General features: G+C 46.5%; 2 protein-coding genes across 8 annotated transcripts in view; both read right to left on the bottom strand.

Moving 5' to 3' along the window:
* Positions 1–323: 323 nt before the first annotated feature.
* On the bottom strand, positions 324–10,689 carry LOC144148749 (uncharacterized). 2 transcript variants are annotated; one of them, XM_077680265.1, is made up of 6 exons: positions 10,192–10,687; positions 10,020–10,113; positions 8,341–8,424; positions 4,516–4,653; positions 3,984–4,145; positions 324–1,540 (listed from the first exon to the last, which is right to left on the bottom strand). In XM_077680265.1, exons 1-5 carry the CDS (start codon positions 10,519–10,521, stop codon positions 4,036–4,038), a joined length of 756 nt encoding a protein of 251 aa, XP_077536391.1. In that variant the 5' UTR covers positions 10,522–10,687; the 3' UTR covers positions 324–1,540; positions 3,984–4,035. The 2 variants fall into 2 exon arrangements, with proteins under 2 accessions (XP_077536391.1, XP_077536392.1); XM_077680266.1 differs by lacking the exon at positions 8,341–8,424 and having other exon boundaries at positions 10,192–10,689.
* Positions 10,690–14,902: 4,213 nt separating this feature from the next.
* Positions 14,903–23,219, bottom strand: part of LOC144149283 (uncharacterized) — an 82,621-nt gene continuing 74,304 nt past the window's right edge. For all 6 annotated transcript variants that reach the window (XM_077680834.1, XM_077680835.1, XM_077680836.1 and 3 more), the window contains 3 exons: positions 21,031–21,102; positions 18,282–18,476; positions 14,903–15,632 (listed from right to left, as the gene is read on the bottom strand). In XM_077680834.1, the coding sequence (XP_077536960.1) occupies positions 15,594–15,632; positions 18,282–18,476; positions 21,031–21,102 (306 nt within the window). In that variant the 3' untranslated portion in view covers positions 14,903–15,593. The remainder of the gene's footprint in view (positions 15,633–18,281; positions 18,477–21,030; positions 21,103–23,219) is intronic.

Genomic DNA, 23,219 nt, shown 5'->3' with positions numbered 1-23,219 from the left:
ATCTGGCTTTGTGATGGTAAAGAACACTTGTTCAAATACTCGAGAATTTCATGCCAACTTCTGCAACGTATGTGAAAGTGGTGCAATGCAGAGACACCAGCAAGCTGAGGTAATTCAGAAGGCCCCATAAACCAATGACTTGTAGCCCAAGGACTTGCAGTCCAGCAGTAGTGCTTTTGCACAAATGTAAATATAAGCACTCCTTTTTACCCAATATGAAGAATTAATGTATTCTGCCATTTTAAAACATTAAGACAGGAAATGTAATTTTGACAGGAGAAAGTGCGTCGTTATGAACAAACTTATCAAACTTTGCACCACTGTGCAATGACATACATAAGAAACTTTATTTGCACCTTTGTGCCCCACCATCAGTTGGCCAGAATCCCTTGGGACAGGGTGGCTTCTAAGGAGAGAGTGATGGCTTCGCGCTAAGTGCATGAGGTCCGGCTGAGTATCATAGGACCTCCCAGGATGCAGTATTTCTATGAGGTTTGTTGTGAGAGGAACATGTCCATGCCATGTGGACAAGGTCTGCGACGCTGTTACAGTTCCTGCATTTAGTGTCGTATACTTAGGGGTGCCATTTGCTGCATAATAAAGGGTTTGGGAAGACCCCGGTCTGCAATTTCTTCCAGTAGACCTCTTCTTTTAAGCTGTGGATTAGCCAGGCGATTTACTTTATGTGCTAGTTTATAATGTTGGGTAATTTCGTGAAAATTTCCAAGTTCGTCTGCCGTTGAACATGGTTCTACAAACGGGTCCAGGGCGTCCTCAGCAATCGTCCAGGAAGTAAGAGCTCAGCCGGTTGCATGTGCCTCTTCGTTCCTGATGAGACCCCGATGAGCTGGAGCCCAAATAAGCGTCACCTGTTCGGCTGTCACTTTAGCGTTTGCAAGAATTTTGCAGGCAGCGTTGGAAGTCCCGCCTTGGTTGTAACTTTTAATGGCTGACTAAGAGTCGCTAACTATGACTGCCGTTCTTGGCTTAGTCAGCGCCAGGGCGATGGCAGCCTCCTCCGCTTCTTGCATGTCGGTACTCAGTATTGTGCAGTATGAGTGCGGGATGCCGTCTTCCGTTACTGCGACTATTGTGTACGCTTTCATTCTTCAGTGTTCTGCAGCGTCGGTGTACAGGACGTCCGGCCTGCCTCCGTATCTGATTTGCAGGGCACTGGCCCTGCTCTTACGTCTTCCCTCGTGATATGCCGGGTTCATGTTCCTGGGTAGGGGCGATATCGTTAGCTTTTCTCTAACATGCTCAAGATTCTCTGAGAAACAGGAGAGGGCCAACTTCTGCTGTTTCCAAACAATGTGAAATAGCACAGCCAAGCTTCTGCGCAAAGGTTCCACCGACACTGTACTCCTGCTAAAACTGTCGCAGTTGGCCACAGTGCAGGCCTCGCAACAGCGCACTGGCCCATGCTGCACCTCACGACGAGTTCACGTCAGGACACGCCAAGGCCGTCAGTGGCACAGACTTGCTCGGCACGTCGGCTTGCTGGCTGGAGACACAGTAGCTCGATGTCCATGCCCAGTGACTGGGAAAAAAAAAAGTGAACGTGAAACAACAGGTGAATAAATAAACCTCACAATCAGCACAAATGCGTAGCAGCACACCACAGACACAGTTTGCACTCAACTTTGTTTTCAGGCATCCTTAGGAAGCTCTGCTGTCATGAAGGTCAGGATTGAGTGAGATGTGCCTGATACCATAGGTGGCACTGGTGCTTTTCAATTACCACTCTGCCACTAACAACGGAAAGGGATCATCATCATCATCACCACCGTTGCGCGCAGGTGGCTGGAACTCGCAGCTCGAGCGCTTCTTGGGCAAGACCCCCTCAACCGCTGCTCTCCGATTTTTGAACCCTAGTTCAAAAAGCCCTGAAGACAAAATACAAGTTTGGTTTGTTAAAAAAAAAAACAGCTTTTTCTTGACAACAGGGATGCCAACTTTATTGCAAACTTCAAACAAATGACCAACAAACCATGCAGTCGCGACTCCCCAGCTGCTTTCCAGCAAAGTCTCTATGACGTCACAGGCTTTTGTTTGTGTGACCGGCAGCTGCTGACCAAAGCCACCGCCAAGAAACATGATTGGGCAATTGCAGTGAGTCCTCTAGTTCTGTTTGACCGTGTCACGTGAATGCTAACATGAGTTAACACACTGGTAACTACGTTTTTAGTGTTGGCCCTTACATGTCACTGCTGCCCATATTACCGTATTTTTCGGTGTATAAATCTCGTGTTTTTTCTTCTGACATTTTCGTTGGTGCATCTTATCCACCAGTGCGACTTATGTATGGAAGAAATCCGGTTCGCGGCGACCGCGCGTGGCCAGCGCACGTTAAGAGACACAGCTCCATGGTGTAAATGAATCTGAAGCCCACTGGTACGGCGTTTCTCATAGCCCATGTGTCGCTTCGGGATGTTAAACCAAAGAATTTGCAGCTTTTTCTAGTCAAAAACATAATGGCCTGTGACAACCGCGCACCACTTCCTGCCATGCGCAGTAACTACAGTTCATAATAAATTCAAAGTAACATCAAACTAGAATGCAAAAACAAAATGCAGCTTATAAATTATTACAGAGAGTTACTCTGAAGGAGGTAAACATGCTGCCAATTTTTAAAATGACCGCCTGCTAAGTTTCGATTTTCGGGCCGCTTCTGTTCGCGTCACTTCCGTACCCCATGACACCTTTATTGCACTGATTTACGCATGGATTTACGACAGCAGGCAAGTAACGCAGCAAGAGATGCGCGGTGTTTGGAGAGGTGGCCCAATGGGTCTCCAACTCTTGAGACTCCATTTCTACAAAAACAGTTGTAGCCGGGTTCATAAACGCTGGACTGGTCCCGTCCGCGAGTGGTGACGATGTTGGCGAAGACATAAGTGAGTCGGAGGACGACAGTGATGCACCGGCGGAACTCCCACTTGAAGTTGCTGAATTATTTGTTAGCGAGTCGAAGGAAGAAAACTTTGATGGTTTTGCCTAAACGCCGTCTGTAGGCACACGCCATCTGTGTGTATCAATAAACCATTTTTGAGAAGCTAGTTCTGTTTAGACTTTGAAAAGTATATCCACATGTCTAGCTCTCCTTACCAGGGGATGCGTGCATACGCGGCGGCGGCCGCAACCATGTACTTTCGCCGCAGTTTCTAACGATCTGATTCCCTATGAGTTTACCTAATTAGCAAGTGTGTCTTGCACACCTGTGCGTCTCATACACCAGTGCGACATACACGTTTTTTTTCAGAAAAACGGTCATTTTGAGGGGGGTGCGACTTATACACCGAAAATACGGTACACGTCTGTAGCACGAAATTTGGAGGTTTCTAAATATATTCTCGCATGTTTTTCGATTAGAAAAGCATTTCCGTGACTGGAATGCAGCTCTATGAGTCACCAAAGACTAGTTCTGTCAAACTGAACAGAGTTGCATTGGACACAACCAAAACAGACAGTTTTCTGCGAAATAGTTCTTTAAGGATTCCTCTTATGGTGCGTATCACGATTGTTCGTTTTTTGCTATAGCTGAAAACTAGACAGAGGAAGAAATTGCAGTGACAGTACCACTGACATTGGGGTGACCCCAGGGACTGAAGTACTAGTTTGATTACAAGTCCCTAACTCAAAAAAAAAAAATCAATTCCAGCTGTATCTGTTGTACATTGACTCACTCATCTTTAAAATTTACAAATACACGCAAAATTTTTTTTTCTGTTTAATTGCCTAATGACCTAATTAGATGTAGTGCCTCTAAACTGCTAATTACTTGCCCCACAAACTCAAGTTCTCATTTGTGAGGTTATAGGATCACAACCCTTGCCTGTGACAACAAAACACAGAAAAAGTCTTTTTGTTAGAAATAAAAAATCCAGTGCTGAACGGTTAGAGCCCAAGTGTACCACCTGGAGCGCGTGTTTGCTGCACGCTGCAATACGCACTGCTCAAATTTCAGACCCAGCTTTCGTCACCTTGGTTGAATGCGGCCCTTTGGATGCAGGTATCCGGGTGCAGTCCCTGCCGTCAGAGGTAGGGAGCTAACCACCACAGTGGAGGCCTCCTGGTCTGTTTGCGGCGACGGCGGCGGCTTGGAGCAGGTTTGACCAGAGTGGGGGGTTTCTGGGTTTGCACGCCTGCGACACAAGGCGTTGTCTAATCAGGTCACTAGGGAAGTTATCAGGAAAAGAGGCAATTTGTGTGCAAGTGTGTCGTCGATAACTTTGCATGAAAAAAAAATTTTCGCTTTTTGATTGGGTTGCAAATTAATTATCAGTGCTTTCAATGCTTTCTTGCGCCATTTGGGATGTGCGTTGTACTCTTAGTGCCACGATGTGGGGGCATGTGGGTTCAGTCATAGTGTTATTTGTGTGTAACGATTTCAATAAAATTAGTTGAGAGTTCAGTACCATCTTGTCCTATTTTTCATATTTTTTACATTTTCAAAATGTTAGAGCATGGCCTACTTTGAGCCCCTCGTCGCTGCCCTGATGATTACCAACTCACCCCAGTTGCGCAGGAGGATCGAGGTCAAGGTGAACTTGTGGGCGACGGTGACCTTTGACAGGTTCGCCTGCACTTCCTTTGATGCCGTTTCGACCGGAGGTGGGGCAGCGATGATGCATGCAGTGTCCACACTCTCATCTGCAACAATTCACAAAAAAAAAAAATGGTATTAAGAACAATTACTGAGCTGAATGGAAAGAGAATGTGTTTGGACAAATAGAAACGCCACAACATGCGTCCACCCAAATAATGCGACGTATGTCATTTTAGAAGGAACTTTTGTATGGACCTCCACCCAGTTTTAGCCAGTCCCTGCCTGCCACTCATGCACTCATTAAGTGCAACACTGTGCTTGTGAACAGTTTATTTTACACTAGCTGTTTTGAGTATTCACGCCAAGATTTTTTCCATTTTGTTCCGCCCGTTTAGAGAAGGAGCACTGCACACTCTCTTAACGCAAGAGAACTCAGTGGCTTTATTAAGCAAAGGAGGCGGCCACACCAAGAAACACGGTCAGTAATTTCCCATTCACCGCAACACACTGTATAGAGCATGCCTTCAAAAATATAACAAGAAAAGCACCTCAGAAAAGTGCATGTGTTGGAAAGCTTCGCACTCTGCCCGCTTTTGTTCGTCTCGCCCAGAGGCCCAGCAGTCCTCAGTGAGGCAAGGTGTCATGCGCTATGCAGAATACCCTACAGCATTTAGGTGGATGTAATTGCTTTTGTAAAGCACAGCTCATAAGAAGTGCTTACGCGTCCACTTTTTTTTTTCCCCGTCTTGAACAACCTGCACACACGAAGGCTGCACTTGTCGAAAGTACAAAAATAATGCAAGGGAGTACCAGAGGGAAATCACCCGGCAGTTTTAAGGCCAACTTGTGCCTTTGTTTGGCATTATTACCCTCATTTTAGTGCCCGATGGTATGACATGAAAATGGTACCTTCAAACCTTTAGTACTTGTACACTAAACCAACGTCTCTATTGGAGGTGGCCGTGTAGAAACCCAAAACATTTAAACGGTGGGGGTGGGTGGGTATGATATCAAAGTTTTTTTGTATTTGAAACTACAAGCACAACACCCATGTACAGCCTTGGGCAAATTTTCTAGGCCATGCAAAGGCTATTCATGAATATACCACAAAAATTTCGTAGTAGAAACTTGACCCTCGAGTGAGGCTAAAACCTTTTATGCCCAGAAGCTGAAGAAAACAACTTTACTTCTTACTGCCATAAAATAATTTGGTAACAGTTGAACGTTGAGCTTTTGCTTTGAATTCTTACTGACCAACAAACCTCTTGTGTGGTCTGGAATATTTTGACAGGGACTGTACAATTAGTAGATGGTACACATGCACGAATCGCACAGTGAGTGTATGGCGGGCGCACTCACGATGTACCCTAACTGTCGCTGTCAGGTAAAGAGGTGAGTTACTTTTGAAAATACCCTTGTAAGTACGTGCCAAATACTGTTGCATTTAGGTTTTTAGAAGTAAACACTTGTTATAACAAAATCTCTTTATTCAGAGTGTTTCATGGTACCCTCTGCAATGTATAGAAAGCACACCATTCCCACTTTTAGAGAAGTAACACTTACAACAAACCCAGTTTCCCGTCTGCAGGACTTTTTTACAACAAGGGTTTACTGTAATTTTTTTATGCCCAGCACGTGCACACTTGGTTTTCCCTGACCCCTGTGTTTAACTTAACCCTTTTGGCCCTGGTGGTGTCAATTGACGCCATGAACTAAAAGTTCCTCTAGCGCATAGAGAACGAAATCAAAACTTCGTTTTCTTGGGAATTGTTCTCCAATGATGCTTGTTTGGATACACATCACTGCTGTTTCATTTTCGTGGAGCTGGGCGCTGCAAAGAAGCAGCAGCTCAAGTGAACACGAAATTACGACGTTGAGGCTGAAAAAAAATGGCGGTCTGAGTTTTATTCCCAAGCTTGTAAATCTCTAAATACGTGTACTACACAAAGCTCATTTTTTGCTTGTAGGTTCATGTAGTAATAAGGTTTAGGAAAATATGCCAAAGCGATGTCTCCACTCAACATAAAAGTTTTAATAGGCAAATGTCCTAATTAATTGCCTCATTGATAAGTACGTTAATATTTGCACTTCTAGCTCTACCTTTGTTTGTGGGCTTATGGGACCCTAAAATTTAGGAAAACACACATAAAACATTGCTTTGCTTGAAAGAAAAAAATCAGGGCTTACAGGGTTAAAGGGACCCTGTAACACTTCTTCAAACTTTTCTCTCCGTCCTAGACGCTTTCAGAACATAGTCAACAAACACATCCCGCACTTAGATTAGGGGGTCGCAGAGTACCTCAGCCAAAAATTACTGCGTATGCATAGGAGATAACTTGAATAGCTGCTCGAAAAGTTTCTCTCTCTTTCTCGGTCTTTGTGTCCTTTGACCGGTGGAATGACGCCACTACAGCGGTGTGGCAGCTATTGGCTGGCTTCCTACTTTCAGTCGCAGCAATGAATGCACTCGATAGCCACTTCAAAAATAAATCGCCAGAGAAGCAAAGCAGAAACTGAACGCACATCTGCTGCAATGAGCAAAGCATGCTATAGTGCCGCTCTGTGCTGGTGATAACTATAGCTTTCGCAGTGCTTCCAGAAGCAAAGGAAAGAGTGAAAGTGTTGATCGGAATTGTTGCAGAGTCCCTTTATTAACCAAGTTCTTAGTACTAGCTTGTATGTCTGTGCATTTTCTCCTCTCTTATGTACGCATCTTCTGAGGGTAGAATTTTGTCCTTTTCACAACTAACATCACAGGGCCCCACACTGGCTGTTCTACATCAGCGGAAGCATCTCAAAGAAATAATAGACAGTTGTAGAATTCGGAGGGGCTGTGCGGAAATACAGCACCAACCTCTGCTTACAGTTCTGAAAATTAGATAGCCACTGCCCACAGGCAAGATGAAAACAAGTAATCTCAAGGAAATGGCATAAAGCGCAGCACAGAACTGAGAAAGGAGGAGTCATAGGTGCAGAGAGTGCTCCCTGTGAACCATAGGATAGAAACCAGGAAGTTATTAGGAGAACCACAACCGCACAAAAAAATTCTCAAGAGATGAGGCAAATGGGCAATGCAAGAACGGAGTCGAAAAAGTGACCTTGTAGGCAAAAGAATAAGATGGCAATGAAGGAGTAGGCCTAAGAAGACATGTCTGACAACTTTCAAGATCATAAAACGAAGGAAGCAAAAAAAAACAAAGTGTGGTACAAATTGCAGTGCACGAAGCAGTCCATGAGAACCTAGCAAAAAAAAAAAAAGGGGAAGAACGAATAGAAGATGTAGTTTGAAGCCTGCTTAATGTTAAGAACTGATTGATTGATTGACTGTAGAGTTTAACGCGCCGACGTGACGCAGGCGATGAGGAGCGCCGTAGTGGACGGCTCCGGATTAATTTTGACCACCTGGGGATCTTTAACATGCGCCCAACTCTCAAACACATGGGCGCTTTTGTTTTTCGCCTCTATCAGAAAAGCGGCCGCCACATCCAGGAATCGAACCCACGTCCTCGTGCTCAGCAGCAGAACGCCTTAGCCACTGAGCCACCGCAGCGGGTAATGTTAAGAACTAAAGGCATATGTTGGCAAAGGAATCGTGCAACAACAACCATGTCTCTCCACCATCAGCTGACTCTACTGACCCTGAAATCTTTGGCCAATGAAATTAGCATTGACTGCAGCATTCTCACGTGCTATGATTTTCAGCTGCACTACCTTTTTCTTAAACTCTCACATTTTCCTGACAAGGCATGTGCACCTGCTTGACAAAAAACATGCATTCCACCTCACTGTACCTTTTATTTGTTGTGTGCCACTCCTGACAGGCTGCTCTATGCTGGCTGGAAAGACAGCCTCAGCATCTTGGTGCGCCGCACAATCTGAAACATTTCATGACCAAGCATTGCCCACTGCTCTTCAACTGTTCTTTCCGATGAGTGCACAAAAATGGTGGTGTGCAGTCATTGGCTACAAAGAGAAAGTTTGCAACTGCATGGCATTAGATAGCGAGCATGATTAGAAACCTAATACCCGAATGGTTTACCAAATCTTAAACACAACGCAGAGTCGATGGACGTTTTAGGACTCCTTTCACTAGTTCCAGATGCACTTAACTCTTCACCAAAAAATTCCAAGTGAAAAACGAAGCCTTACATGCTGAAGCTACTTTGCATCTTTCAAAGTAGCTACCTGGGCTACCAGACATGCCATAGTAGAGAGTTAGACTAATTCTGACCACAAAATCTTGCACTACTGAATTCGTGCATCACACCTGCGCAATTAGTTTGTACGCAGGCACATTTAAGCGTAAGCTTTAAGTGGGGTTTCTTTTTAGTTAGATGATGCAGTATGTGCACAATTTTTCTACCACAACAACCTTCTACAACTTTCTGGAGGCAGGGTTTCTGCACAGTGAGCCAAGTAATACTCTCGAATTAAGAGCTACGCCATTTCTATTTCCTTTCACGCTGATGGCAGCAACACAGTGGCACTCTTCGATTTACAGTCTCGGACTCACCGCAGACTCCTCGAGAAGAAGTCCGGCATTCTATTTTCCCATGTATCCCTATGGCTTCAGGGAATCCTTGGACTATCCGCAATGAGTCCGAGACTGAATCGAAGAGCCCCAATGATTAACAAATGATTTTTTAATGTCACCGGGCACTCTTATGTCAAAGAATGATGTGGTGTCATGGATTCGTTAGCCATTTTGTGAATAATAAAAGAAGTCAATAAACACACTCCGTCGACAAGGCTCAAGGCCCAGAACTGGTTCCACTTCTTTTTAACGCAGCTTTTGGACATGCCACTACAATACGTGGCCAAGAACTGCCCCTTCATGCCAATGACGTTTGTTCATATGAGCAATGTTGAAAGAACTAAACAATGGGAGAAGGAGCACAGAATCAAAGGAAGAGGGATAGGTCATACTGTGTCGTGTTTGATACTTTTAATATTCATAAAAAAATGGCGGCCCCCATAAACAAACGCCTACGTTAAATTTGGATCTAGCTAGCAGGACTGCCCTAGAAGAGACCTGAGGACCTGCAGAAGCAAAACAAAATGAAAAGAATAGTTCCAGGGTGCCAATTCAAGCCTGTTGATACAACATTGCCAATGTTTTGTAGCACTGACACAGACAAGGCCGAAGCAAAAGGAACCGTGTGTGTGTTCCCTCGCTTCACCCTTGCCTGTGTCAGCGCTACAAATCATTTGAGTTGTTCTAGAAAAAAGGTGATAGATGTCGTGGAGTTTGCAAAAACACTCAACGCAACCCAGCCTGATCAAGGCCGATGCTGAAGGTCGCGCGATGCTGTAGCAATCGAAACGCTACATTCAAGAATTCAGAACATATCCGACCTTACGAAGCTGATCCGGCCGTGATTGTACTGGGAACACCACCGCGCCAAGGCGGTATCGTACCCGCAAAGGCATGCTATTTCGAAGCGCAATATCGCTGCCGCTTTCGGCTTACCGCTTTTTCCTGGGAGTTCTGTGGTGTCCGCAGAAGCTCCGCTCGCAACGGAACGCTGCGTAGACTGGTGGCTGGCTAACAGGCTGTTGATGATCTGGAAATCGGAGAATGTTGTTACTTACATTCCCGTTCACATGACAGTCGATTGCGTCGGAGTTCACCACTGGCTCACCTCTTGGTGCCGGCGCTTTTCGAACGCTCCCCTGGGCTTGCTGGGGGGCTTGGAGTGCGCGAATACAGACGGCACCGCGCCGGGCTTCAAACGTCGTGTCATTCGTGCCGTACGCGGTAGCTGGTCAACAATGCTCGGGTCGTGGGTGAAATCATCGCTCTTGAAATGCGCCGAACACAGCAGGCTAGTTTTGGACGGCCACCAGTTCGCTCGCTTCGTGGCCAGAACCCAGAGCCTCTTCAGTTTCTCACATTTGGGGAACGAGTGGAAGCTTGTGCCGGGCGTCGCGTACGTGTTCGAGCACCTGAATGCCACGCACGTAGCTGGCATTGCATGAACGATCGACACGCAGGAAAATGCGCGTAGCACACTAGCAGGAATCACACACAGCAAACAACGAGGTAAGTACGGCGACGCGATTTGATGACAGGACCAACAGGACCCGCGAAGTCGCAAGCGTGTTTTGGGGTTAGCGTGATGCGTTCCCGGGTAAACGTCATATCCGCAAAAGTGGGTGCTTCAGCAATGCTCCACTAGGTGTTGTCTTGTACATGCTGCCACGCGGTATTTTTGAACGCTCCAAATGGCTGTGATGCGCGGGGCCTAAAATTTTGTAACGTGATCGATGTACAGGGTGTTGCAACGATAACTGGAACACTTTAAAAATTTTTCCTGAGCGATCCGCCGCTCTGTTCGCGCTCAAACTTCACACAAAGGTCGCATTTTGTGGTCTATTTTGTTTGACACCGGGAACAACAACGGTACTTACCTGTTTATTCTGAAAATAAATGAAAACGATTTTCGCCTATGGGAAAATGGCCGCTGATTTGAACGTGCGAGCCAGCGCAAGTTGATGTTGGAACGACGGAACCACCTGCAGAGTGAAACGCACGTTTGGGATTCACGTACGGAGCCAAATGGTGCAGCAGACGATCAGAAAATGCACCTAGAAATGAGCTAACAGACGATCAGAAAACCCGGTTTTCGGGCTCGCACGTCCAAATCGCCGCCATTTTCCCATAGGCGAAAATCGTTTTTATTTATTTTCAGAATAAACAGGTAAGTACCGTTGTTGTTCCCGGTGTCAAACAAAATAGACCACAAAATGCGACCTTTGTGTGAAGTTTGAGCGTGAACAGAGCGGCGGATCGCTCAGGAAAAATTTTTAAAGTGTTCCAGTTATCGTTGCAACACCCTGTATGTATGCCTTGCATTGTTTAAACAGCGGAGCTGTTGTACAAGCCGTAAGTTCGAAGCTGCAGGAAGAAAATATCAAAACAGAAAATGCCAACCGCGCCTGCCTCATGGTGGCCGCACAACGTCGATCCTTGGCAGGAGGAGGGGGAGGAGGCAAAATGTTTATTAAAAAAAAAAAAAAAAACGTGGGTGGCCTTCCCAGTTCAGGAGGCCGTGCGCCGCCGCTGCTCGCGTGGCCCACTTTCCTTGGCAGGAGAAAAAAAAAGGGCAAAAACTTTGAGCAAGAAAATGTCGAGCGCTCGCGAGCGTGGCCTCTTTACAAGCAACCGTTGGACTTTCTTGCTGGGGCTGTGCATGAAGCCGCTTGCCTCCCGTCACTTCCCCTTTTGCAATCCTTCCGTTTCTTTGATGCCCAGTGGCGAAATGGAGCAATAAAAAAAAGGCTCGTGAGCGTGTGCCTCGCGGCGACCACCGAGACCCCGGCTCGCACAGTGGCTTTTGCAAAAACAAAAGAAAGAAAAAAAAAAAAAACTCCAGCGCTAGTGTCAAATATGAAAAGACAACTTGCTTAGGAGAGGTCACCGCTAAAGCCCTCCATCACGGACAGTATGGAGGGGCTTTAGTCACCGCGGCTGCCGCAATCTCTAGAAGCCATTATGGGTGATTGGAGACATGGCTACGACTGCTTTAATTAATCCTAGAGACGAGTTGCAGATCCTGCCACTGCTGCCTTGAGCCGATAAAGAGCTGGTGCAACTCTACAATGCTGAGAATGGCTTTGCATGTGGCACTTGCCGTGAACACGACAACTTCTTCAACCCATATGACGATTACTAGCGCCACAACTATGCAAATAAACAATGATAATGAACCTAACTTATGTTTCTGGCAATGCTCGCTTACAACAGCTTTGCCATTCAAGTCTTGTGAGAGTGTGCAAGCTTCCCTGAATTTTTTTCTTTTAGCAGGCATGTAACACCACAATCACCGTGACTGACACTTTTTCATGTGCGTTGCTTCAAAGTACCATGAATGTTATTATAAAATAACTTTAGCAGTACCAAACCCTTATGCTTAATGTTTTCTTTCTACTTACCTACGTATAACACTTTTGGATGAGATGTGAAAAATAAAACACATTGTGGATCAAACGCAGCTAGGCCCCACTGCTCTCAAGCATGGACTCACAACTACAAGGAAAAAACTGCATCAGCAATAGGATGGAATTGAATTCAAAGTTTAAAAAATTTCTGCACGTCTTTACGACGTCCAGGCGGCATGGATTATTCACAAGTTTCTGTATGCTGTCCCAAAGGAACCCAAAATAAAAATAGAGGCTGCTGCGAGATGAATCTGCAGGACTGCCTTGAATAAACAAATAAATATAACTGGCTCAGACCAGCATTCAGTAATCGTACATACCAGTGTCGACAATCATCATCAGCCTACAGTAGCCGGCTGTTTTTTCGGACTTGCTGGATATTTTGGACTTTCCCACCAAACCGACCGTTGTCCCGTAGGAGTAATGACTGCCTTTTCATTCGGACTATTTTTCGTTCCCCTCCAGGTCCGAAAAATTACCCCACCTTCCTGCGAGGGGAACCCTGTGGAGATGCAACGCATCTTGGGGGTTCACTTGGTGTTTCCGTTGGGTTGATTCTCTAATTGCGTGAAACGTGTGAGGAACGCGTATGATGTATTCTTTATTTAACACGCGCCGTAACGTTAACGATGACTGCCTTGTGGTCGCTGAAGTGTACGGGTAGTGGATGGTGAAGTAACGGGACCAAAGTGCAATTTGCAGTGAAGATCAAGTCTATGCACGTGCCCGTAATCGGAACGCCGGTGCTGGAACGACCGCGGCTATGACGCAACACAATCCACTTTAATCCAATCCAATCCAATGCCCCTCGCGAGAGTGTGTTCGCTATCGGAGAGGGGGTGAGCGGCGGAGAGCGCAGCTCGCGCGGCGAGGAGAATGGGGGAGGGGTGTGGACGGACAAGGCGAGTGAATGAGATGCAGTCGCATCTAAAATCGGTCGGCTACTGTATCGACATCGACTGCAGGATGGTTTCCTCTTTGTCAACTTACAAATCCCTTCCTGTGTGCCTTAATTCATTCTTTGACCCTTAATTTTCTTATGTCATATCGATCTTGTTAGGTCTCCAAGCCCCTATGCGCATATTCAGCAGGAATGAATAAAAATTGCAGACATCTACTTTTATGTCTTAATATGCGAGATGCTAGTGCTACTTCGTCGCCAAACCAGAGTGTTGGAACGGAGGCCGTGTACCATCATGGGTGTCAGCAAGGGAGTGCAAAAGGGGCATTGACAACCCCCCCCCCCCCCCTACTCTAGCCCCTCCCTCCCACGCAATGCAATTGGTTTGCCCCATTTAAAGGTTTTCCAAGCAAGTCCTTTCACCATTATTAACAGAGCAAAGGGCTCTTTTTCACTATGCCTCGCAATACCAAATATCGGCCGTCTAACGACTGAACGGTTTGCAGCGACCACTGAATGTCAGCCAGTTTAAAGTTGAGCCTGGTGTGCTCACCGCATCCAAGCAAAAGCCGAAAACGACTAATCGGTGCAATTACCCCACAGTGAGCAAACAAACTTACTGTGCAGGCACCGTGCTTTAAAAAAGTCTTATTTCCTATCTTTCTTCACTGCAGTATCACCATTGGTGAGGCTACTGGCACGCCCAATTTTTTTCCCACTCCTGTAGTTGCTGTGCCCGATTCCAGCTTCAGGTGGAAGTCGCTTTTGGCTGCAGCACCGTCGCTTACACCTGACAGTGATGACGTACTTTCGCAGATGCTTGAAAAGCATGGCCGATAACCACGTCTCTTCCGGACAGCTAGCGCCCGTAGAAAAACGCTCAAGGTGCCTAGTAACGCTCCCACACTATAGATTTTGCATGCCATACTAGGGATGTTGGCTTTCTGGCCTAGCTGCCCACGTAAATGGTTCATTTTGGTGTGATACGCATATGCCAGCTTTCACACAAAGAAGTAACCTGACAGCCCCTCCTTTTTTTTTATTCAGCACGCACGTAGTATTACCAAGCAAAGTGCAAGCAGTCAGCACTATGTATATGATGGAAGCTGGCCTTGTCAACCTGTTCCTGCACATGCAATGAGGAAAAGTGGGTTAGTTGAAAATTTACACCATATATTCTACGAAAATAAGAATGCCATGTCGAATTTGAATTTAATTTGAGCAGTTCGATTCGGTGTCACCTTGCAAAAATCACTGCTTGGGTTGAACGTGTCACTCATGTTTGTTTGTGCTTAGTCCGTTTTTAAACTGGTCCGACTCTTGTGTGCTCCTAGGCTTGCCTAAGCTGGTGATTTCTGGGCAATCCCAAGCTCTTGTATTCACCGAATGCCTTTTAAATGTGTTTGCTAAAACGAAATTCTACACATAAAGCTTGCCGAAACATCCCCAAATCAATCCAAATCACAGGACTTCATAGAGAACTCAAGCAGTGTTACAAAAAACTGCCAAACTTTGAGCAGCAGAACTCTTTATTCACATGAAGCCAGGTGACTGAAATCTTCAATGGAGTTCAAGAAAATGCAACGCGTAAAAAAGACTTATCACACAAACAGGTCACGCATCAATGCGTGGCAAATCATACCACGGGAAAACACGCTCCCTCAGACGACAGGAGAGAGAGAGAAAAAAAAAAAAAAACGGAGAGAGAGAGAGAGGAACAAAGTGAATTTCTAAGGTTTTAGCACACAGTGGGACTTGGTCATGAAAGAAGAAGGCAAGAAATCAAGTCCACAACTCTTATGGTCATCTTTCTCCAGCACTTCGATGGAGGAACTAACAAAACGATAGAATAAACTTAAAATGTGTGAAAACAGAGAAAAAAATGACTGGACGATCCAATGAGCATTCAGTGGGTGAGGAGGTCACTCTCACAGCCACCGACGTGACAGGACCCTGAGCCCGCCTGCCTGTAGAGACGGCCTGTATGAACGGTTGTTGCGTGATCTTGCGTACGAAAGTCCATAGCATATCTACACACATCTAAAAAAAGCCGCAAGGTATGTACAGTGTTTACAAAAACTGGTGTCACACACGCACGGAGCTCTTTCGGGCCCCTTTGATTCCAGAGGACGATGACTCCGTCACGTTGAAGTCCGTAGACGAGGCCCTTGAGAGAAAAACTAGTAGGGTTGGTCTTGCATGTCACGTGCATGCGTGGTCCATCAAGTGCTTCTCAAAGTCCTGCAGGTTGAAAAGAGACACACAGCAACAAACAGTCGAAATTCAACAGCTCAAAACCAACACTCTTGGATAACTACACATGAGGCAATATTATTGACATCTTTCTGGTTGGAGCTGACATTACCAATTACATTAGTGTTGCGGAAAGCTATGTTTGAAACGATACGAAGACGAAGAGACGGAAGAAGGGACAAGCAACTGCCTCATGAGGAATGAGACTCGTGCCAGCTTCTTCATTTACCGATTCACCCGCTCGAAGGTCATAATAAACCGGTGCTCCTTTAACTGTGCCTGCTTTCTGGTCTTCCAACAATTTGGTGCCCCGCGTGAGTGAGTGATTCTTTTTAATTAGAAACAATCTGGGATGGACTGTTGCATACCAGGTTCAAGAGAGAGTGGTTATTGTATCAGGGCTATTGTTATCGTACCGTATCAGTGGTTATCGTATCACTCATTAGCATCTCTAATCAGTACAGACAAATCAGTGCTCTCTCTTGACTACTGGTATTAGTACGCAGTCATATAATAAGCTAATTGATAAGAGACTCCTGCACATATTTGTGGTTGCTCGCATCTGGAAGCCACATACAGCAGTGAAATGAAAATGGTACCCACAACCGTGCAGTTTTTATTCTCTTCTCTTATAGGAGAACATGCAGGTTATCGTGCAGGCGAAAAATGTTGATGTGCTGTAGAGCTGGAAAGTGACCTTATTTACAACCTCCCAACAGGACTACAGAACACAGTGCTTGCAGACACAATTTTGGCTCCCAAAAAACTAGATTCACACAAAAAACAGGAAAGAAAAATAAATGCCCCACACAATACAGCTGTGGCCCCTGCTCTTATTGCTAATTGGTGCATCCTTTTTCTAGCCAAGTGACACATCACAGTTGCAGCTGACAGGGGCAAATTTGGCAAAGTGAGCTAGACAGTACATAGAAACAAATATTAGAACTGCAGTTTCTAAAGCTACTTAAGGGTGTTTCTGGTTGTTTCCTGGACTGAACCAGTCATTGCAACTACACCACAGCAATTAAAATGCTGCCTTTCAAATACCCGGCCAATAATACACTGCATCCCAAACAAAGTGATGTTTCAACCACTTGCGTTGGAAATTATCAGACCTACCGTATAATGCGGAATATAGGTCGAGGCGGAATATAGGTCGACCCCCTTACCTTGTAGCCGAAAAATGCAAAAAAAAATAATTAGGTACCAACCATCGTTTTATTGAGACTATAACTTCTTTCGTCTCAGATTACTCATTTAAAACTGTCTGAGTATCGTCGGACGACTGCTTCTGGCTCGCTGTCGCCCACACAGCAGGTCGTCCTCGGTGCAGTCCAGGGAATTGCTTATGCAGCAAGACCATGTCATCGTGAAGCGAGCGCAAAGCATGGGACACTCGTGTGCAGACCGGAGCGACAGCCAGTCTGTGCAGGCGGTCAGCAAACATCTTGGGGTATCCATTCGTAGAGACACCGCACGGCGCTAGCGGACAAAATTCGCCCCTTTGTACAGCAGCACAGGTGCACAGAGCAGTGCCCATGAAATTAGGCCTTCCGAGCGTTGCATACCGAGAGCTGCCCCTTCAGCTAACGCCGCTAGCAACACTTCTTTTGGCGATACCGAACTGGCGCAAGGCGGACACGTCATTGGCGTTGGAAAACCCCCAACTTTTCTTTTAAATGCTGCTGTGAACTGGCACCAAGTGCCTAAACTCATTTTGAGCAAGAAGAAAATAGCTCGCACACATGCGCCGCTAGCGAGAGAAGCAACAAAACAAAGATGGCGTCGCGTCCGATTGATGGTGGTGGCGATGGTGCCTTTGGGGTTTGGATGGGCTCGATGGGCTGCCCGGTCGACAGATGACAACTGCCAGTGACTGCAATATAGGTCGAGGGGTTACTTTTTGGCAAATTTTTCTGTAAAAAATCTCGACCTATATTCCGCATTATACGGTAAGTCACTCTTGGGTGCAAAGTTGATGCCCAAAGATGCAGGTTTGACCCCTCGCAGCGGCGACTGCTTTTCAGATGGAAGCGAAAAGCAAAAACACCCCGGTGTGTTGAGATTTTGGTCCACACGAAAGATCCCGTGATCCGTGGTCCGTGCGAAAGGCCCCGACCACTTCCCTGCACGCCAAAATGGGTTGGAACTCGATTCCAGGTTAGAACACTTATTTCACGTCATCTGCAATAAACACGCCCATTTTCGGATCTCGCCTCTCAAAATCCAACTTCTCGGGGGGCGTTCCCCTTACAAGGAGTGTCTGTACTCCTTGCCCTTCACAGGAGTGGTCTTTGAAGCCACAACTCAATGGATTGATGATTGTGGGGTCTAACGCACCAACGCAACGCAGGCGATGAGGCGTGCCGTAGTGGAGGTCTCCGGGTTAATTTTGACCACCTGGGGATTTTTAACGTGCGCCACAAGCTCGTACACACAGGCGTTTTTGCTTTTCACCTCCATCAGAAAAGCGGCCGCCGCGGCGGGGAATCGAAGCTGCGTCCTTGGGCTCAGCAGCGTAACATAACTCAATGGAGGTACTCAACGGAGGAACGTGCTATCAGCTTTATCTTTTAATAAAGCGCAATTGTGAGACCGTACCCCTGCTCGCTTCTCCCCTCCCCCTGTCAGGCTCACCTTGGCGCTGTGGGGTCCCGAGAAGCTCATCTGGCACTGCGTCCAGGGGCAGGTCATGGAGCCACCTCCACCTCCTCCCCCTCCTCCTCCCCCTCCCCCAGCCCTGGAAGAGGCCCCTCCGAGGCCAATGTGCTCCCTCCTCAGGTGCTGCAGCAGGTCTTCCTCCCGGGCAAAGCGCAGCTGGCACCCCCGGATCTGCACATCACATCCCGGTGCTTGGCAAGCAGCGCACAGATGACACGGAGGACTGTGTAGTCTATACGTATGAAGTCGAAGCTTGCCTGATCTAGCCACGGCACCGTCAGTGATTGCAAGTGCAAGCTCGCCCTCGAAATGAATACTGTTGCTCTTCAAACGACAGGGCTGAAGCTTGAGTTTGCCAATGCAGCATATACATAGGGTTGTTCGTTTTCGGGTCTATTTTCTCAAAATCGGGGGGTAAAAATCGGGTGCTAGTTTTTGAACTGTTAACCGGGGAGAAATTTTTTTTTTTTTTTTATAAAACCACTCTCAAATTCAGGTTTTTTCAGGTTAAATCTACAGATTTAGTATGTAATACATTCAGTTTATTTGAGACGGTATCACGGGCTCCTTAACTCTAACGCGTTAAAATTGGTGTTTGTTTTAAACTAGTTGGGAATGGGGGCATATGGTTTTCTAGAAAATGCTCTCCGAAATTCAGCATTTATTTGGAAATGAATTAGTTATCAGCGCAGTACAGAGCATTGAAAACTTCTAAGAAATGAACATTTTATTCCCGATATTCACTCATCCTTGTTTCCATGCATCATCATCTGCTTGTGCAACGTGGCGGTCTTCATATGAGACCAGTCTGATCCCTGAACGTATCTCCAATGGCAGAGAGTTCTCTTGGCAACACAGCGCCCATTAGCCAGGCACAACGATGTCAGTGCAGCATTAGCCACCCAGAGGTAGCGAGCAGTAGTCATACCAATACTCAACGAGTTGTGAAGTTGTGTTTGTGGGGCTTGCTTCCAGCAAGCGCTGGTTGAGAATGGCGGCGGATCGTCAGCGCACTACTGTGCATATCACTACTTTGAACAGGGCCATTCAGGCAGAAATCGGGTTTAACCCGATTCTCCTGAGACATCTTTGGGGTGCTTCACCCAAAAACAAACAACCCTATATATATAGCATCAAGCTACTTTGCTCTAGCTTTTAGTTCCTGTCCAGAGATTTTTCCACTTTGTTGTGTAGGAGCGGAAAAATGTGAAATAACGTTAAAAGTATATATTGTGCCACGTTACTTTGTAACACCAACACCAAGCAGTGGAGAAGACCTTTACAAAATGGGTGGAACAACGGCGATAGCAATTGCAGCCAAGATGACGACGATGAAAAAGAATCTCTTCCGAAAAATCACATCATCATTATTAGGCCGCGTTGGTTGTTTTTTCACTGACCCGCTGCTCGAGTGCTGCCAGTTCCCCACCACCCTGGTTCCAGAATCTCAGAGCAGCCCAAGCCTACTCGGAAACGTGCATTCACTACGCACCAATATACACACACAATGATCCTTGGTTACTTTCACGCTCGAAGATTCTGCATTGCTCAACTTTAATCCCTGGTCCAAGTTGCACCGAAAACACTACATGCACACTCAAAGAGAAGCGATGCCAACATGCTGACAAAGATTTATGTTGCCACTGCAGCAGCAAAAGCTCAGTGGTTATTAGTGTCACTAACTATGCTGTTGAGCAAACTACCACCTTTGGTGATCCGCACTTCCCTACGTGCGACAGCACTGGCCCTGGAGAGGTCGACAAGGGCAGGGCGGTAGGGCTACCTCATCTACGGTTCACACACTTCGCGACGTCCTCTGTTTTAAATTGCCAACAAAATGTGAACAGGACAGCAAAATAGCCTGTTTTAAATATACACTTCTAAAACAAACAAGGAGCCGATTCCTGGCCAACAAAAGCCAGAAAGGCTACACAGGCCACCAGTGGCGAGCTGCCCTCTTATAGCAACTCGCAGAGGCAGTTCTTCTGGTAGCACGACCGTGACACCGTGGCGGCAAGGAGCCCGAACAAAAGTTCTCAACGTGAGTTTGAATCTCGTCTCTGCACAATCGCACCTTGTACTGACACCCCTTCTGACACCCCTTCTGACCTGCCTTGTCTGACCCAACTTGTGAAAGTGAAACACTCTACTAACGCTAAAACTGAGAGGCAGAGTAGCCCAGTTAACAGCAAAGAGCCCAAATAAAGAACCACCTTTGAATGGACCATTGTAGCTGGAACAGCAGCACACACACGGACGTCACACTTGCTCTCCTGACTCGGCCCAACGATGCTCAGTACTTACAAATGAATTAGGTGGACAATTTTCTCAATTCTTTTTTCCATGGCACAAATGAATGAAGCTGTCATGACTGCTGTCAGGCCACACAAAAGTGCGAGGACACAACTGGCCCACTTCTTAATACAGCGAATGTTGTCATGGAAAAAGAAAAAAGCAAACCCCTTGCCTCACAGAGGAAGGCCTCCCAGAGTTAATTTGCTCCGCGTGATTGGGCACGTTAAATCTTACCCTTGGGGAGGATATGCACACACTAACAGCTATGTGAGCCTTAGTGAGCACCGCCCAAAATAAAGAGCCCTTCTGGTGCGGGGCACCGGTTCATGCAGTGTGTCATGTGCTAATTATGCCACCTTTTTGCATTTCTGCACTGTTCTCAGAAGGGATGGGGGGATGGGGGGTAATAATCCCACCACGGAAAACCCACCTCGCATGTCTGCAAGTGCGACTTGTCAATCTTGATGACTTCCAGCTTGCCCTTGCGGTTTCCGGTGGCAATCTGCAGTGGGAAAGGAGGAAGAGAGAGAAGAAAGGGAGAGCTAAGAAACACTTAAGAAACAATTCAGCATGGGCCGACCATTGTATCGAGCTAAAGGTTAGATTGTTCAGCTTGTGTTACGTCCCCCAGGGTTTCCGTGCAGCTTACGTGCATTCTCTTTTTTTCTTGCAAGAGTAAAGTTCTGCGTTCAAAAGCTTGCTCTGCTTCCACCACCTACTCCTCAGACTTTGGGACGTTAGCCAAAGCGACAAGTGAATAAGGCCGCACATAGAGTGTAGACCATTTATAAAGTAATCGCTCGTAGTGTGGGACTGAACATAATGTGTGTTTTTGTGACCACCAGTTCCCCTTCCATAGAACTACATGCATACGCATACCGCTTAAAATGTGGTTGCTCAAAGCACGACACTGTTCATAGTGCAGTTTTTTGGTAAGCCCACTGATCGACCGGCGCAACTAGGGCATCATTTTAGGGTTGTGAGGAAAAATAGAAAAAAGAAAGACAGACAAATTCAACCACTTCAAAAAAAGAGAGGAAAGAAAGAAAGAGGCCACTCTTTACTTGCCGTATTTCATTTGTACTCGTGATAACTGCCCTTGCTTCACGTACCTTGGAAAATAGCAAGCCCTCCCCCGACCCTTTCCCCTTCCCGCACGGCAAGTTGTTTCTGTTCAAACGCTGTGCAGATAAGCAACCGCTCTTTCCCTTTTCAAACGCTTGGAAACTGCGGCATAGGTTTATCCCCCACTGAACTGCCCTCCTCGATCAGCAATTTTAAAATTCCGGTTGTTCCCAACGCTGTCATGTCGATGCAGTGACTTGCTGCTTCCGCAAATACACACACAGCTCTTTCTATATCATTTAAAGGGTAAAGGCAAAAAGGTAATTTGAAGTCCACCCCCCCTTGATTTCCTCAGTGACGGCAGCAACATTTCCTGTCGAAAAAAATTACAGTACGGTATGAGCTGCCCAACTTTTTGGATAACACAAAGTAGTGTGTTATGTCCACAGTCATTGTGAACTTTTGTGGAAGGGCTTCTCAAACCCTCAATGATGAGACAAGTTGACTGTTCTACTTCAGCAGTAGCCAAGAAAGGATTTACTGCTACGGTCCGCAGAAAAACCACAAAAATGAAATTAAAACAATATCAGCAGGATGAAACGAAAGGTCGGCAAAGAACAAGGGTGAATCCTGCCCCAGTTTAATAGTCATGATGAGGCCCATATTATCACTGCTAAGGTAATACAGTAAAATCTCGATGATACGATTCTGGGTGATACGAATTTCTGTTAAGTCCCGGCGAAATTGCATTAATTGCAAAGGGAAAAATTTCGGCTCTTACGAACGGACCTGCGTGGCCCGGCGGATGATACGAACGAGCTGGCGAGGCGCCCGACTGCCAAGCGAGCAAGCGACGGAGATGTATGGACTCTCTCTCCCCTTTTTGTCGCTCTTTCTCCAGGAACAGTCGGGCTGTTGCTTTCTGCTTGCGAAAACGCGCTGCGCGCTCCACAGGCGCGCTGACGCCGCCACGAAACCACCCGCACGCTGCGCGGCAACATCGTGTCGGCTTTGGTCACGGAGTGGTGTGGGGTGCTCAAGCGACCGCTTTTAACTGCTCTTTAAAATGCTGCTCAAAGCACACACGAAGTTTCTAGTGCGGTAAATGACCTAATAATGTGGGTGAAAACGGTGCTGTAAAACATCATCCGCGCCTCTAGTGAAAGTGCCCCTGAAATATCTGCCGGGGTGCTAAGCCTAAACATCAGTGGAGCCAGCCGGCTGTCTCAAGCGCTTCGAAATTGCTGCCATGAGGCGCACGCCTCCCCATTGGGGCAAGTCGTCAGGCTCCTCCCACTACCACGCGCGTCATTTTCTCACTGAGGCATAGGCGGCCGCGGACGCGGAATCGCCGACGCGGGCGTGAAAATATCGTGCGCACAACACGACGCGCAGTAATCGCATGCAAAAATCCTTTGTGAGCACCGCGAGTGAGGAGACGAAAGTCCAAAAAGGACTGCTCAGCAACATAGAGGTTAAAAAAAGCAGAAAAACGTCACGGCTTTCTTCACGCGAAAGCAAAAAAAAAGAAATGAACGAAAACTTTTTTTAAGT

The sequence above is a fragment of the Haemaphysalis longicornis genome, unplaced genomic scaffold (assembly GCF_048455015.1).
Source record: "Haemaphysalis longicornis isolate Haplotype H1 unplaced genomic scaffold, Haemaphysalis longicornis Haplotype H1 scaffold_8, whole genome shotgun sequence".
NCBI lineage: Eukaryota > Metazoa > Arthropoda > Arachnida > Ixodida > Ixodidae > Haemaphysalis > Haemaphysalis longicornis.
The sequence above is the reverse complement of the archived record's forward strand: the minus strand, read 5'-3'. Positions and strand labels throughout refer to the sequence as shown.

What these genes read in the sequence shown, in the direction of transcription:
- LOC144148749 (XM_077680265.1), bottom strand. Translation starts at nt 10,521, where the DNA reads ATGCCAGCTACGTGCGTGGCATTCAGGTGCTCGAACACGTACGCGACG. An exon ending in AGAACTCCCAGGAAAAAGCG is followed by an intron (nt 8,425 to 10,019) that starts GTAAGCCGAAAG and finishes GAAATGTTTCAG; the next exon opens with ATTGTGCGGCGCACCAAGAT. An exon ending in GATCCTCCTGCGCAACTGGG is followed by an intron (nt 4,146 to 4,515) that starts GTGAGTTGGTAA and finishes CTTGTGTCGCAG; the next exon opens with GCGTGCAAACCCAGAAACCC.